Source organism: Gopherus flavomarginatus, chromosome 3, assembly GCF_025201925.1.
Source record: "Gopherus flavomarginatus isolate rGopFla2 chromosome 3, rGopFla2.mat.asm, whole genome shotgun sequence".
NCBI classification, from domain to species: Eukaryota; Metazoa; Chordata; order Testudines; family Testudinidae; genus Gopherus; species Gopherus flavomarginatus.
The window spans coordinates 288,491,792-288,504,864 of NC_066619.1; the positions used below are offsets into that span (position 1 = coordinate 288,491,792).

The following is a 13,073-nucleotide window of genomic DNA, read 5'->3' on the forward strand; positions in this document are numbered from 1 at the left end:
CGGGACTCCATCTCCCGGCCCGCCCCGCGCCTCGCTCCCGGCATGCCGCGCGCGGGACGCCATCTCCCGGCCCGCCCCGCGCGGGACTCCATCTCCCGGCCCGCCCCGCGCCTCGCTCCCGGCATGCCCCGCGCGGGACTCCATCTCCCGGCCCGCCCCGCGCCTCGCTCCCGGCAAGCCCCGCGCGGGACTCCATCTCCCGGCCCGCCCCGCGCCTCGCTCCCGGCAAGCCCCGCGCGGGACTCCATCTCCCGGCCCGCCCCGCGCCTCGCTCCCGGCATGCCCCGCGCGGGACTCCATCTCCCGGCCCGCCCCGCGCCTCGCTCCCGGCATGCCCCGCGCGGGACTCCATCTCCCGGCCCGCCCCGCGCCTCGCTCCCGGCATGCCCCGCGCGGGACGCCATCTCCCGGCCCGCCCCGCGCCTCGCTCCCGGCATGCCCCGCGCGGGACGCCATCTCCCGGCCCGCCCCGCGCCTCGCTCCCGGCATGCCCCGCGCGGGACTCCATCTCCCGGCCCGCCCCGCGCCTCGCTCCCGGCCCGCCCCGCGCGGGACTCCATCTCCCGGCCCGCCCCGCGCCTCGCTCCCGGCATGCCCCGCGCGGGACTCCATCTCCCGGCCCGCCCCGCGCGGCGCGCAGAATGGCGGCGGCCTGGGCGCTGGGCGTGCGAGCGGCCTGGCGGGGCTGGGCCCTGCTGGGGCTGAGGCGGGTCGCGGGGCCGGTCCGGGGTCTGGCGGCCGCTCCCTGCCCGCCCCGCGCGGAGCCCCCGCCGCCCACCCCCGGATGCCGGGCCCGCTGGGCGCTGGCGGGGGCCGGGGCCGGGGCGCTGCTGCTGCTGCTCTGGGGCCGGAGCCGGGACCGGGACCCGCCCGCGCTGCTGCCTCGGGTCCGCGCCGCGGTGCCGGTTCCCCCCGCGCCGCCCCCCGGCTCCGCCCGCGCCGCCTTCAACTTCATCGCCGACGTGGTGGAGAAAACCGCCCCCGCGCTGGTCTACATCGAGATCCTGGGCAGGTACCGCCCCGAACCCCCCCCCGGTACCGACCCGATCCCCCCCCGCCCCCCGGTACCGACCCGATCCCCCCCCCGGTACCGACTCGATCCCCCCCCCCGGTACCACCCCGCACCTCCCCCGTACCGACCCGATGCCCCCCGCCCCCCGGTATCGCCCCCGCGCTGGTCTACATCGAGATCCTGGGCAGGTACCGCCCCGAACCCCCCCCCGGTACCGACTCGATCCCCCCCCCGGTACCACCCCGCACCCCCCCCGTACCGACCCGATGCCCCCCGCCCCCCGGTATCGCCCCCGCGCTGGTCTACATCGAGATCCTGGGCAGGTACCGATCCGAACCCCCCCCCCGGTACCGACTCGATCCCCCCCGATACCACCCCGAACCCCCCCCCGGTACCGCCCCGCACTGGTCTACATCGAGATCCTGGGCAGGTACCGCCCCGAACCCCCCCCCGGTACCGACCCGACCCCCCCCCCCGGTACCGCCCCCGCGCTGGTCTACATCGAGATCCTGGGCAGGTACCGCCCCGAACCCCCCCCCAGTACCGCCCCGCGCTGGTCTACATCGAGATCCTGGGCAGGTACCGCCCCGAACCCCCCCCCCGGTACCGCCCCGCGCTGGTCTACATCGAGATCCTGGGCAGGTACCGCCCCGAACCCCCCCCCGGTACCGACCCGACCCCCCCCCCCCGGTACCGCCCCCGCGCTGGTCTACATCGAGATCCTGGGCAGGTACTGACCTGAACCTCCCACCCCCGCTGGGTACCGACCCGACCCCCCCCCCGGTACCGCCCCCGCGCTGGTCTACATCGAGATCCTGGGCAGGTACCGACCCGAACCCCCCCCCCCCCGGTACCGCCCCCGTGCTGGTCTACATCGAGATCCTGGGCAGGTACCGCCCCGAACCCCCCCCCCGGTACCGACTCGATCCCCCCCGATACCACCCCGAACCCCCCCCCCCGGTACCGCCCCGCGCTGGTCTACATCGAGATCCTGGGCAGGTACCGACCCGAACCCCCCCTGGTACCGACTCGATCCGCCCCCCGGTACCGCCCCCGCGCTGGTCTACATCGAGATCCTGGGCAGGTACTGACCTGAACCTCCCACCCCCGCTGGGTACCGAACTGAACCCCCCCCAGGTGACTCATAGACGCATAGACTGTAGGACTGGAAGGGACCTCGAGAGGTCATCGAGTCCAGTCCCCTGCCCTCAGGGCAGGACCAGATACTGTCTAGACCATCCCTGATAGACATTTATCTAACCTACTCTTAAATATCTCCAGAGATGGAGATTCCACAACCTCCCTAGGCAATCTATTCCAGTGTTTAACTACCCTGACAGTTAGGAACTTTTTCCTAACGTCCAACCTAAATCTCCCTTGCTGCAGTTTAAGCCCATTGCTTCTTGTTCTATCATTAGAGGCTAAGGTGAACAAGTTTTCTCCCACCTCCTGATGACACCCTTTTAGATACCTGAAAACTGCTATCATGTCCCCCTCAGTCTTCTCTTTTCCAAACTAAACAAACCCAATTCCTTCAGCCTTCCTTCATAGGTCATGTTCTCAAGACCTTTAATCATTCTTGTTGCTCTTCTCTGGACCCTCTCCAATTTCTCCACATCTTTCTTGAAATGCGGTGCCCAGAACTGGACACAATACTCCAGTTGAGGCCTAACCAGCGCAGAGTAAAGCAGAAGAATGACTTCTCGTGTCTTGTTTACAACACACCTGTTAATGCATCCCAGAATCACGTTTGCTTTTTTTGCAACAGTATCACACTGTTGACTCATATTAAGCTTGTGGTCCACTATGACCCCTAGATCTCTTTCTGCCATACTCCTTCCTAGACAGTCTCTTCCCATTCTGTATGTGTGAAACTGATTGTTCCTTCCTAAGTGGAGCACTTTGCATTTATCTTTATTGAACTTCATCCTGTTTACCTCAGACCATTTCTCCAATTTGTCCAGATCGTTTTGAATGTTGACCCTGTCCTCCAAAGCAGTTGCAATCCCTCCCAGTTTGGTATTGTCCGCAAACTTAATAAGCGTACTTTCTATGCCAACATCTAACGCCCCCACGCTGGTCTACATCGAGATCCTGGGCAGGTACTGACCCAAACCCCCCACCCTCGCCAGGTACCGAACCGAACCCCCCCCCCCCCCCGGGTACCGCCCCCGTGCTGGTCTACATCGAGATCCTGGGCAGGTACTGACCCGATCTCCCCCCGCCCCCGGGTACTGACCCGATCCCTCCCCTTGGTACCGTCTCCGCGCTGGTCTACATCGAGATCCTGGGCAGATACTGAGACCCCCCTGTCCAACCTCCCCCCCCAGTACCGAACCCCCCCTTGGTACTGACACGTCCGCTCCCCTGGCCCCCCCGTTACTGCCCTTATGCTGCTTTACAGATACTGACCTGTCACCCTGACACTCCCCCCAATACCGCCCCCTCCCCCCAGTACCCACCCGTCAGCCCTGCCACCAACCCCACCCTGGTACTCACCCATTTGCCCTGCTCCCCAGTACCCACAGGTCCAGGTACCGACCCGTCAGCCTCACTCTCCCTGTCCCTGGCACTGATCCATCAACCTCAGCCCCCCGCCCCCCCCCCCCCCCCCCCCCATTCCGGTACTGATCTATCCAGGTACCAACCCACCAGCCTTGCACTCCTCTGTCCCTGCCATGCTCGCCAACCTCGTGCACGTCCTTCCCCCCCAGCACTGACCCGTCAGGCCCCCCTCATCCTGTACCAACCTGTCACCCTGGTACTGACTCATTCTTCTGATACCGAGTCCTGGTACTGATCCTTGCCCCCGAGAGAAATCTGGCGCACTCTGCATCAAGATCCTGGGCAGGTACTGACCCATTGGCCCTGCCCCCAGAGATCCTACCCCACATCCACTGGAGAGAGCCTTGGTTTGGAGCTGTCTCTCACTAGTGGGATGGGCAGGTGCTCAGGTCAGAAAGGAGGTGTGTGTCCTAGCAGGGGGGAGAGGTTGCTGACAGGGAGGAATCAGAGAATATCAGGGTTGGAAGGGACCTCAGGAGGTATCTAGTCCAACCCCCTACTCAAAGCAGGACCAATTCCCAACTGAATCATCCCAACCAGGGCTTTGTAAGCCTGACCTTAAACACCTCTAAGGAAGGAGATTCCACCACCTCCCTAGGTAACCCATTCCAGTGCTTCACCACCCTCCTAGTGAAATAGTGTTTCCTAATATCCAGCCTAAACCTCCCCCACTGCAACTTGAGACCATTACTCCTTGTTCTGTCATCAGGTACCACTGAGAACAGTCTAGATCCATCCTCTTTGAAACCTCCCTTCAGGTAGTTGAAAGCAGCTATCAAATCATCCCTCATTCCTCTCTTCTGCAGACTAAACAATCTCAGTTGCCTCAGCCTCTCCTCATAAGTGATGTGCTCCAGCCCCCTAATCATTTTTGCTGCCCTCTGCTGGACTCTTTCCAATTTTTCCACATCCTTCTTGTAGTGTGGGGCCCAAAACTGGACACAGTACTCCAGATAAGGCCTCACCAGTGCCGAATAGAGGGGAATGATCATGTCCCTTGATCTGCTGGCAATGCCTCTACTTATACAGCCCAATATGCCATTGGCCTTCCTGGCAACAAGGGCACACTGTTGACTCATCCAACTTCTCATCCACTGTAATCCCCAGGTCCTTTTCTGCAGAACTGCTGCCTAGTCATTCAGTCCCTAGTCTGTAACAGTCAATAGGATTCTTCCATCCTAAGTGCAGGACTCTGCACTTGTCCTTGTTGAATTTCACCAGATTTATTTTGGCCCAATCCTCTAATTTGTCTAGGTCACTCTGGATCCTATCCCTACCCTCCAGCATGTCTACCACTCCTCCCAGCTTAGTGTCATCTGCAAACACAAAGAAGGGGGCCTGTGCCTTGACTAAAGGGGTTGCAGATAACTGAGGTGGGTGCCTTCCCCCCGCTGCTGATCCTGGCTCTCCCCACAGCTACCTCTGGCTCTTGTCCTGCAGGCATCCCTTCTCAGGCCGGGAGGTGCCCATCTCCAACGGCTCTGGCTTTGTAGTGTCCCCGGATGGCCTTATCGTGACCAATGCCCACGTGGTGGCGAATCGGCGGCGAGTGCGGGTGAAGTTGGCTAGCGGAGAGCTCTACGATGCCGTGGTCCGTCAGGTCGACCAGGTGGCAGATATTGCCACCATCAAAATCAACCCCAAGGTGTGTGGGGAGCCTGGTGCGCAGCCAGGGGCTAGCAGCCTATTCTTCTTGGCCTCATCTGTCCAGAGGGCTGGGAGTTCTCAGCCTGCTGCTGCTGCAATGCCCCTGCGCTGGCTGCCCGCAGGGCATTCCCTGGAGCTGTGCTGACCTGTCTCTCTCTCTCCCCCCAGCAACCTCTGCCCACGCTATCTTTGGGCCACTCCTCAGAGGTGCGTCAAGGTGAGTTTGTTGTGGCTATGGGCAGCCCTTTTGCTCTGCAGAACACCATCACCTCCGGCATCGTCAGCTCTGCCCAGCGTGGCAGCCAGGAGCTGGGCCTGGCCGATTCCAACATGGAGTACATCCAGACTGACGCCGCCATAGATGTAAGGGGGGAGGGGGCGGGCGGGGGGGGGCTGGGGAGGGGAGCGGGTGGGCCTCACTGAAGCCACCATATTATACATCCAGAAGAATTTTGCTGCTGTTTGGGGTGGAGGGGGGAGCTGGGGAAGGGGGCCTGCATGTATGGAGGTTTTGGCAGGTACCTTGTAGAATGAGCTGGAAAGCAGGATGAGGTGCGAGGCAGGAGATCTGGGTTATTTTTCCCAGGGGCTGTGTTCACTGCCCCTGTTACTGACTACCCCAGGTTCTCCGGGGTTTGTCTCTGCCCCCCAGTGGGAATGTCGCTGCTGGGGTCTGACTCTCCCCCTCTCTCTCCTGCTGCAGTTCGGGAACTCAGGGGGTCCCCTCGTCAACCTGGTAAGTGCTGCCATTTGGGTGTTAGCCATTTCTGGGAGGGAACGTGATGCCTGTTTGGGCTGGGTGCTCCAGCCCTATCTCATTTGCTCTGTGGAAGGGGAGTGTCCACCTCATGCTGCCAGGAGGGAGGACAGAGATGGGGCAGTTGGGGCCCTTCGTACTCCACTGGGAGCACTGGCTCAGACCCTTGGTGGGACGGGTGAGGCAGCAGCTTGACCCAAGCTGCTCATCTCCCAGGCCCTGCCCACTGCCCAGGGGGCTCTGACCTGAATGGAGTCACACTCCAAGCCTGGGGATAACTGGACTGGGGCCTGGTACTTATAAGGCACAGAGGAAGGGCTGCATAGCTCCCACAGCCAGTGGGTCTTGCTCACCTCTGAGAGAGTATCACCACCTGACCCACCCCCAGCCAAGCGTGTGTTGGGAGCAAATTGGTGAAAGCCTGGATGGGCTGGGCTTGTGCCCTGCCGGGCACCATGTCCCTCTTCTCCTTGCAAGGGGGCAAACTGGGGGGCAGGAGGGATGGCAGTGGGGCAGGCTGGTGCCCTGCTTGGCTTGCATGGTGACAGTCTCTCGGCAGGACGGCGAGGTGATTGGGGTGAACACAATGAAGGTGACTTCGGGTATCTCCTTCGCCATCCCCTCGGACCGGCTGCGGGAATTCTTGCAGAAGGAGGAGCAGCACAAGAGTGAGTGAGCTGGTGCAGGAGAGATACAGGCAAAGGGAGAGGAGCAGAGCTGGGGGCTAGGGGGGATAGGAGCACCCACTACAGACTCCTTGCTAGGGCTGTCACTCATCTATCCCTGGCAGAGGACTGGCTCTCAATCTCTTCCCGGCACGTCAGAGTCCAAGGGAAAAGCCTTGAGGGTCCCTTCCAGGCAGAGACACCATCTCTCTGGGTTAGCCCCATCACCCCTCCACTGCAGACTGTTTCTCCTCTTCTCAGCTATGGTAGCAGTGGGGCCAGAAGGGATGGAGCCAGGGAGAGGTGCCTGAGCACAGCTGGGTTCTGGAGAAGGGAGCCGGGGCCCATCCGTCTTCTGAGGAAAGGCAGTGCAGTTCTGCTGTTCAGGCTCTAGCAACTGTGCCCCAACTGCAAAGGGGCCAGGGCTCAGGGGCCAGGGAACTCTCCCATCCTGATCTGAGGGGACTGAGTGGTAAGAGGCCATGAGTGCCTACCTGCTCCCTGGCACCTATGTGGAGCAATAGGAAAGAGACACTCAGCCCATGCTGTCTGGATGTAACCCCTCTGAGACTTAACTCACCAGTGAGGAGGATGTTAAACAGTGGCTGCTGGGGAGAACCTCTTTCAAAGCAGCAGGCTGGATAACTGGCACCCCGGGGCTCCAAAAGGGCTGCTGGGGCCAATACTGAAATGTTGCATTCAGTTCTGGTGCCCACATTTTAAACAGGACATCAAAAAATTGGAGCTGGTGCAGAGTAGAGCCACAGATGGTTTGAGGGCTGGAGAACATGCCCTGCAGTGAGAGACGTAAGTTAAACAAACTGAGCTCTTTATAAAGGCAATAAATACAGGTAACCCAATTAGTGGCTAGGCACGTGCACAGGGAGCAAATACCAGGCACTAACCGGCTCTTTAATCTAGTGGACACAGGCAGAATAGGAACCAGGGGCTGGAAGTTGAAGCCAGACAAGTTCAGATTAAAAAAAAAAATCCTCCCAAGGGAAGCGGTGGATTCTCCATCACTTGCTGTCTGCAAATCCAGACACGGTGCCTTTGTCAAACACAGAGTACAACTGGGCAGGCCTGAAGAATTTGTAGAGCAACTAGCAAAAGACTCAAAAACAAACAGCAAAAAATTTAAGCGCATTAGAAGCAGGAAGTCTGCCAAACAATCAGTGGGGCCACTGGTCGAGCAAAGTGCTAGAGGAGCACTCAAGGACGATAAAGCCATTGCAGAACAGCTAAATGAACTCTGCACTGGTCTGCATGTGAGGGGGATTCCAACATGGAGCCATTCTTTGTAGATGACAAATCTGAGGAACTGTCCCAGATTGACTCCTAGAATATCAGGGCTGGAAGGAACCTCAGGAGGTGTCTAGTCCAACCCCCTGCTCAGAGCAGGACCAATCCCCAAATCCCTAAGTGGCCCCCTCAAGGATTGAGCTCTTAACCCTGGGTTTAGTAGGCCAATGCTCAAACCACTGAGCTATCCCTCCCCAATTGAGCTGTCAGTAGGAGGTTTTGAAACAGACTGATCACTTAAACATTAATAAATCACCAGGACCAGATGGGATTCACGCAAGAGTTCTGAATAAATTGAAACACGAAATTGCAAAACTGCTAAATGGGGTATCTAGCCTATTGCTTATATCAGCTTCTGTACCAGATGATTGGAGGATTGCCAACCTGATACTAATATTTTAAAAAGGCTCCAGAGGCAATCCTGGAATTACAGGCTGGTAAGCCTAACTTCGGTACAGGCAAACCGGTTGAAACTGTACTAAAGAACAGAATTATCGGACACAGAGATGAACACAATTTGTTGAGGGAAAAGTCACCAGATTTTGTAAAGGAAAATCATGACTCACCAATCTATTAGAATTCTTTGAGGGGTCAACATGCGGACAAGGGTGATGCAGTGGCTATAGTGTACTTGGACTTTCAGAAAGCCTTTGACAGGGTCCCTCGCCAAAGGCTCTTAAGCAAAGTAAGCTGCCACGGGATAGGAGGGAAGGTGCTCTCACAGATCAGTAACTGGTTAAAAGACAGGAAACAGGGTAGGAATAAATAGTCAGCTTTTGCAATGGAGAGAGGTAATCAGTGGTCCCCAGTTTCTGTACTAGGATCCGTGCTGTTCAGCGTATTTGTAAATGATCTGGAAAACGGGGGTGAACAGTGAGGTGGAAAGTTTGCAGAGATACAAAATTACCCAGGATAGGGCCAGAGCAGACTGAAGAGTTACAAAGTTAAAATCTCACAAAACTGGGTGGCAACAAAGTAGCAGCTTAAATTCATTGTTGATAAATCAAAGCGATGCACCTTAGAAAACATCATCCCAACTCTACATATACAATGATGGGGTCTAAATTAGCTGTTACCATTCAAAAAAGAGATCTTGGGAGTCACTGTGGATAATTCTCTGAAAACATCCACTCAATGTGCAGTGGCAGTCAAAAAAACTAATGCTGATAGGAGCCATTAGGAAAGGGATAGATAATAAAACAGAGAATATCATAATACCACTATCAAATTCATGGTTTGCCCACACCCTGAATATTGCATGCAGTTCTCGTTGCCCCATCTGAAAAATAATACATTAGAATTCGAAAAGGTACAGAGAAAGTCAGCATAGGGGTATGGCACAGCTTCCATATGAGAGATTAAAAAGACTGTGACTGTTCATCTTAGAAAAAAGAAGATTGAGAGGGATGTGACAGAGGTCTATAAAATCATGAATGGTGTGGAGAAGGTGAATAAGGAAGCGTTATTTACCCCTTCACATAATGCAAGAACCAGGAGTCACCCAATTAAATTAATTGGCAGCAGGTTTAAAACAAATATAAAGTATTTCCTTCACACAGAACATAGTTAACCTGTGGAACTTGTTGCCACTAGATTTTGTGAAGGCCAAAAGTGTAACAGGGTTCAGAAAAGAGTTAGATAAGTTCCTGGAGGATAGGTCCATCAATGGCTATTAGCCAAGATGGTCAGGGACGCAGCCTTTTGCTCTGGATGTCCCTAGCCTCTGACTGCCTGAAGCTGGGACTGGATGACAGGGGATGTGTCCCTTGTTAATTGCCCTGTTCTGTTTGTTCCCTCTGAAGCATCTGGCACCAGTCAGTGTCAGAACTCAGGATACTGAGCTAGGCGGATCGTTGGTCTGGCTCAGTAGCCCTTCATGTGTACAAGCTCTTGGGCTCAATGCAGGGGTTACTGACTGAAATTCAGTGGCCTGTGATGTACACGAGGTCAGACTAGATTGATCCGAGGGTCCTTTCTGGCCTTAAACTCTGACTTTGGGTCTCTCTCTGCCTATGGGTTGGCAGGGTGCTCTGGGGACCTACTCAGGGCCTGGACCAGAATCCGGGCTGCACCAGTCTGTGTGTAGTGGGTCCGGATGGCAGAGCAGCTGCAGTTAGGATGTTGGCAATGATCTGGGGTGTCCCTGCTCTCCCAGCCCCCAGCTGCTGTTTCTCCACATGATACTTGCCCTGTATGGGATAGGGGTGTGGGATGGAACTGGCAGGCTGCAGTCTGGGGGTGGAGCGTGGTTTTCTCCTGGGTAAGCAGGTTGAGGAGTGACCCAGCTGGACTGGCCTTGTGCTTTGGAGGGTAAGGGAGGGTGCTCATACAGGTCCTTTCTTGGGCATCCTAGACCTGGTTCCCTTTCCTCTTGCAGGCTCCTGGTTTGGCAGCACGGAGATGAAGCGCCGCTACATTGGGGTGATGATGCTAACGCTGACCCCCAGGTATGTGTCCTGAGTCTGGGGCCAGAAGATGCTTCCAGGGCTTTCCCAGGGGCCAGTGTCTCAGGAAAGCAAGATGGAGAAGGGAGCCTGTCACCCCTCACCCCACCCCCAGAAACCCACGCAGAGAATCACTCTGCATTTGGGAAAGCCCGTGTGGGTCCTACCTCACCCCAGGCCAATTAGTTTACCTGTGCTTGCTGAAGCCTAGGGGAGCCAGGGCAGGGCACCCAGCCTTCGCTCTGGCAGATGAGTTCCCAGGGAGATTCAGCCTCCCATCACCCCGTTACACCTTCCCAGTATTTGCCATGCCCCAGCCATCTCTTGGCTGAGCTGGACAGAGAGAGCTATTCTCATCTCTGCCCAACACCAGGTGTCTCTAGATTTACTCTGCCACCGTGGTCTTGCACAGCAAATAAGGAGAAGTTGTCATTCTGGAGGAATGGAGATGGTCCATTTGGAGTTACGCAGCAGTAACAGTAGTCAGCTCTTGTGTTCCACGGCAGGTGACCAGGGTTCTACATTCCCCACGCCCTGCTCTACCGCATGCTCCGGGATGCCATAGGCAGGCAGCACCTGGCCGTGCTCCGAAGGGTGGCACTGGAATACCTGTGTGCGCCCGCTGAGCCTCCAAGTGTCTTGGCAGGCTGCAGCTTTCAGGCTCAGCCGCATAAGGGACTTGGTGGGTCTGTCACTGCCTGGCTGGCTCAGTCTGTTAGTGCGGTTAGTAATGCAGTGGGCCAACAAAACAGTGCCACAGCATGAGCCAGCAGGCGTCTTCCCCCCTGGGGATGGAGACAGGTGCTGTTGCCTTCGCTGTGAGCTCACGCTCTGATCTTGAGTCCTGCTTCCAGATAGGCTTGAGGATCCCGCTTGGTGCCCTTGGTCTTTTTCATCCCCTTCTTGGGGTGCTGGAAGTGGGGATGCCACTTCGTCTCCTGGAATCAGGGGTTAATGGTGGTGGTGGATTTCTTAAACTACATCTCTTGGCGTCCAGGAGATGGCGTCGGTGTGCTGGCAAGTCTGCTTTCCCTTGGGGAAGCCGGGCTGAACCTGGAGCGGGGCAGGAGACAGTGGCCCAGCTCAGCGTTAGAGTAGCACCTGCTGAGCAGTAACGAGTGTGGCAGAACTAGAACCTGCCCGCTGCCAGGTCAGGAGGGGACTTTCCTGGGGCAGGTTAACCTGGCCTCCCTATGGCAGGGCGGCGGCGGCGGCTGCTGCTGGGTGTTCTCAGGGATGGGAGACTGGGCTGGGTCCAAGCTGGCTCTGATCCTGCCTCGTGTCTCCCACGTTCTTTTCTGGCTGCCTTGTCCTTGGGGAACTGGTCTGCTGCTGGGTGCCAGGGGGCACACAGGGCGGGGCAGGGACTCTGTTTCCTTGTCCCCTCAGTGCGGCTGGGGCAAGGCAGCCTGTCCTGCCTGATCCTACCTGTCTCTCCCAGGTCGTAGGGTTGGGCAAAGTCCCACCTGGGGCTTCGTGCTCTGTTCCCCACGAGGAGCTGATTGCCCAGTGAGGCTGCTCCCGTGCTCTCCAGTGCTGGGACATGGTGTCCTGAACCCCTGGCCAGGGCCCTCTGGCTGGGTAATGTTTCAGTGACGCGCTCGCTCTCTCTCTCTGCAGTATCCTGGCTGAGCTGAAACTGCGAGACTCCAGTTTCCCTGATGTCTCGTACGGGGTCCTGATCCACAAGGTGATCATTGGATCCCCAGCCCATCAGTAAGTGCTGCAGGGGGAGGGTCCTGGTGCTACCTGCTGTGTGGTGTTGGGGCTCAGAACGTGGGGTGCTCACTGTGGACTCTGCCCATCCCCTGCCCCCAGGCAGCCTGCACCAGCAGCCAGTGTGTTCCTGAGGGGGTTAACCCCGTCCGTGCCCGGAGGGCTGCATTCACGTCAATACACTGCAGCTTTCCCAGGAGAGCCACAACCCAGAGCCAGCCAACTGTTCTAGGCGGGCCATGCCCCCATCTCCGTCTGCCTGGGGCAGGGCTCTGTGGGGAGAGAGGGTCTGCATGCATCACTGTCGGGCCCCAGCATGCTGGTGTCTGCTCTCTTGCCAGGGCAGGCCTGAAGGCGGGTGACATTGTGCAGGAGATCAACGGGCAGGCAGTGCGGCGTGCCGAGGACATCTACGAGGCCGTGCGGACGCAGAACAGCCTGGCTCTGCTGGTCCGGCGCGGCCATGACATGCTGCTGGTGAACGTCAGCCCTGAGGTCACGGAGTAGAGAGCTGCCCAGCTGGCAGGGGTACCATGGACTTGGCTTGGAGCACATGAGCCAAGCCAGAGGCTCAGGGTGACAGGCAGGAGGCCCTGTGCTGCCACAAGAGACTCGGGGCCTTTGCAAGAGCCTGAAATGCCCCAGCCAGCGGGGCTGATCCTGGAACTGGCGCATTGGGGGGTGGCTGCTATCTGCTTCCCTCATCCCCATTAAACCTCTCATGGGGAACGATTGGCCATGGCCCTTGCTTTTCTCCTGAGGCTGAGGGAGTCGGCATCCAGTGGCAGCTAGGCAGGGCCACTCCTGGTCTGGGCAGCCCCCCACCTCTGGCAGGCTGGGGGCTCTCCTTTTGCAGTCAGAGCCAGACCAGGACAGGTGACAGAGCTTTGCCCAGGACATCGTGGAGATGCAGCCCCCACAGCAGCTCCAGCCATGCACTGAGAAGGGCAGGCTAGGCTCTGGCC

The 13,073-nt window shown here is 58.1% G+C and overlaps 1 protein-coding gene across 6 annotated transcripts; it reads left to right on the forward strand.

Annotated features, from left to right (window-relative positions):
• Nucleotides 1–633: 633 nt before the first annotated feature.
• Nucleotides 634–12,837, forward strand: HTRA2 (HtrA serine peptidase 2). Of its 6 annotated transcripts, none has more exons than XM_050946090.1 (8): nucleotides 634–1,012; nucleotides 5,018–5,222; nucleotides 5,393–5,587; nucleotides 5,928–5,960; nucleotides 6,541–6,649; nucleotides 10,326–10,395; nucleotides 12,013–12,108; nucleotides 12,450–12,837. In XM_050946090.1, exons 1-8 carry the CDS (start codon nucleotides 642–644, stop codon nucleotides 12,613–12,615), a joined length of 1,245 nt encoding a protein of 414 aa, XP_050802047.1. In that variant the 5' UTR covers nucleotides 634–641; the 3' UTR covers nucleotides 12,616–12,837. The 6 variants fall into 6 exon arrangements, with proteins under 6 accessions (XP_050802047.1, XP_050802049.1, XP_050802050.1 ...); XM_050946092.1 differs by having other exon boundaries at nucleotides 12,481–12,837; XM_050946093.1 differs by having other exon boundaries at nucleotides 12,013–12,082; nucleotides 12,481–12,837.
• Nucleotides 12,838–13,073: the final 236 nt, after the last annotated feature.

Bases quoted from the DNA above. Each gene is read 5' to 3' on its own strand.
- HTRA2 (XM_050946090.1), top strand. From the start codon at position 642: ATGGCGGCGGCCTGGGCGCTGGGCGTGCGAGCGGCCTGGCGGGGCTGG. The intron at 5,588-5,927 runs GTAAGGGGGGAG...CTCCTGCTGCAG, and splicing joins AGACTGACGCCGCCATAGAT to TTCGGGAACTCAGGGGGTCC. The intron at 12,109-12,449 runs GTAAGTGCTGCA...CTCTCTTGCCAG, and splicing joins ATTGGATCCCCAGCCCATCA to GGCAGGCCTGAAGGCGGGTG.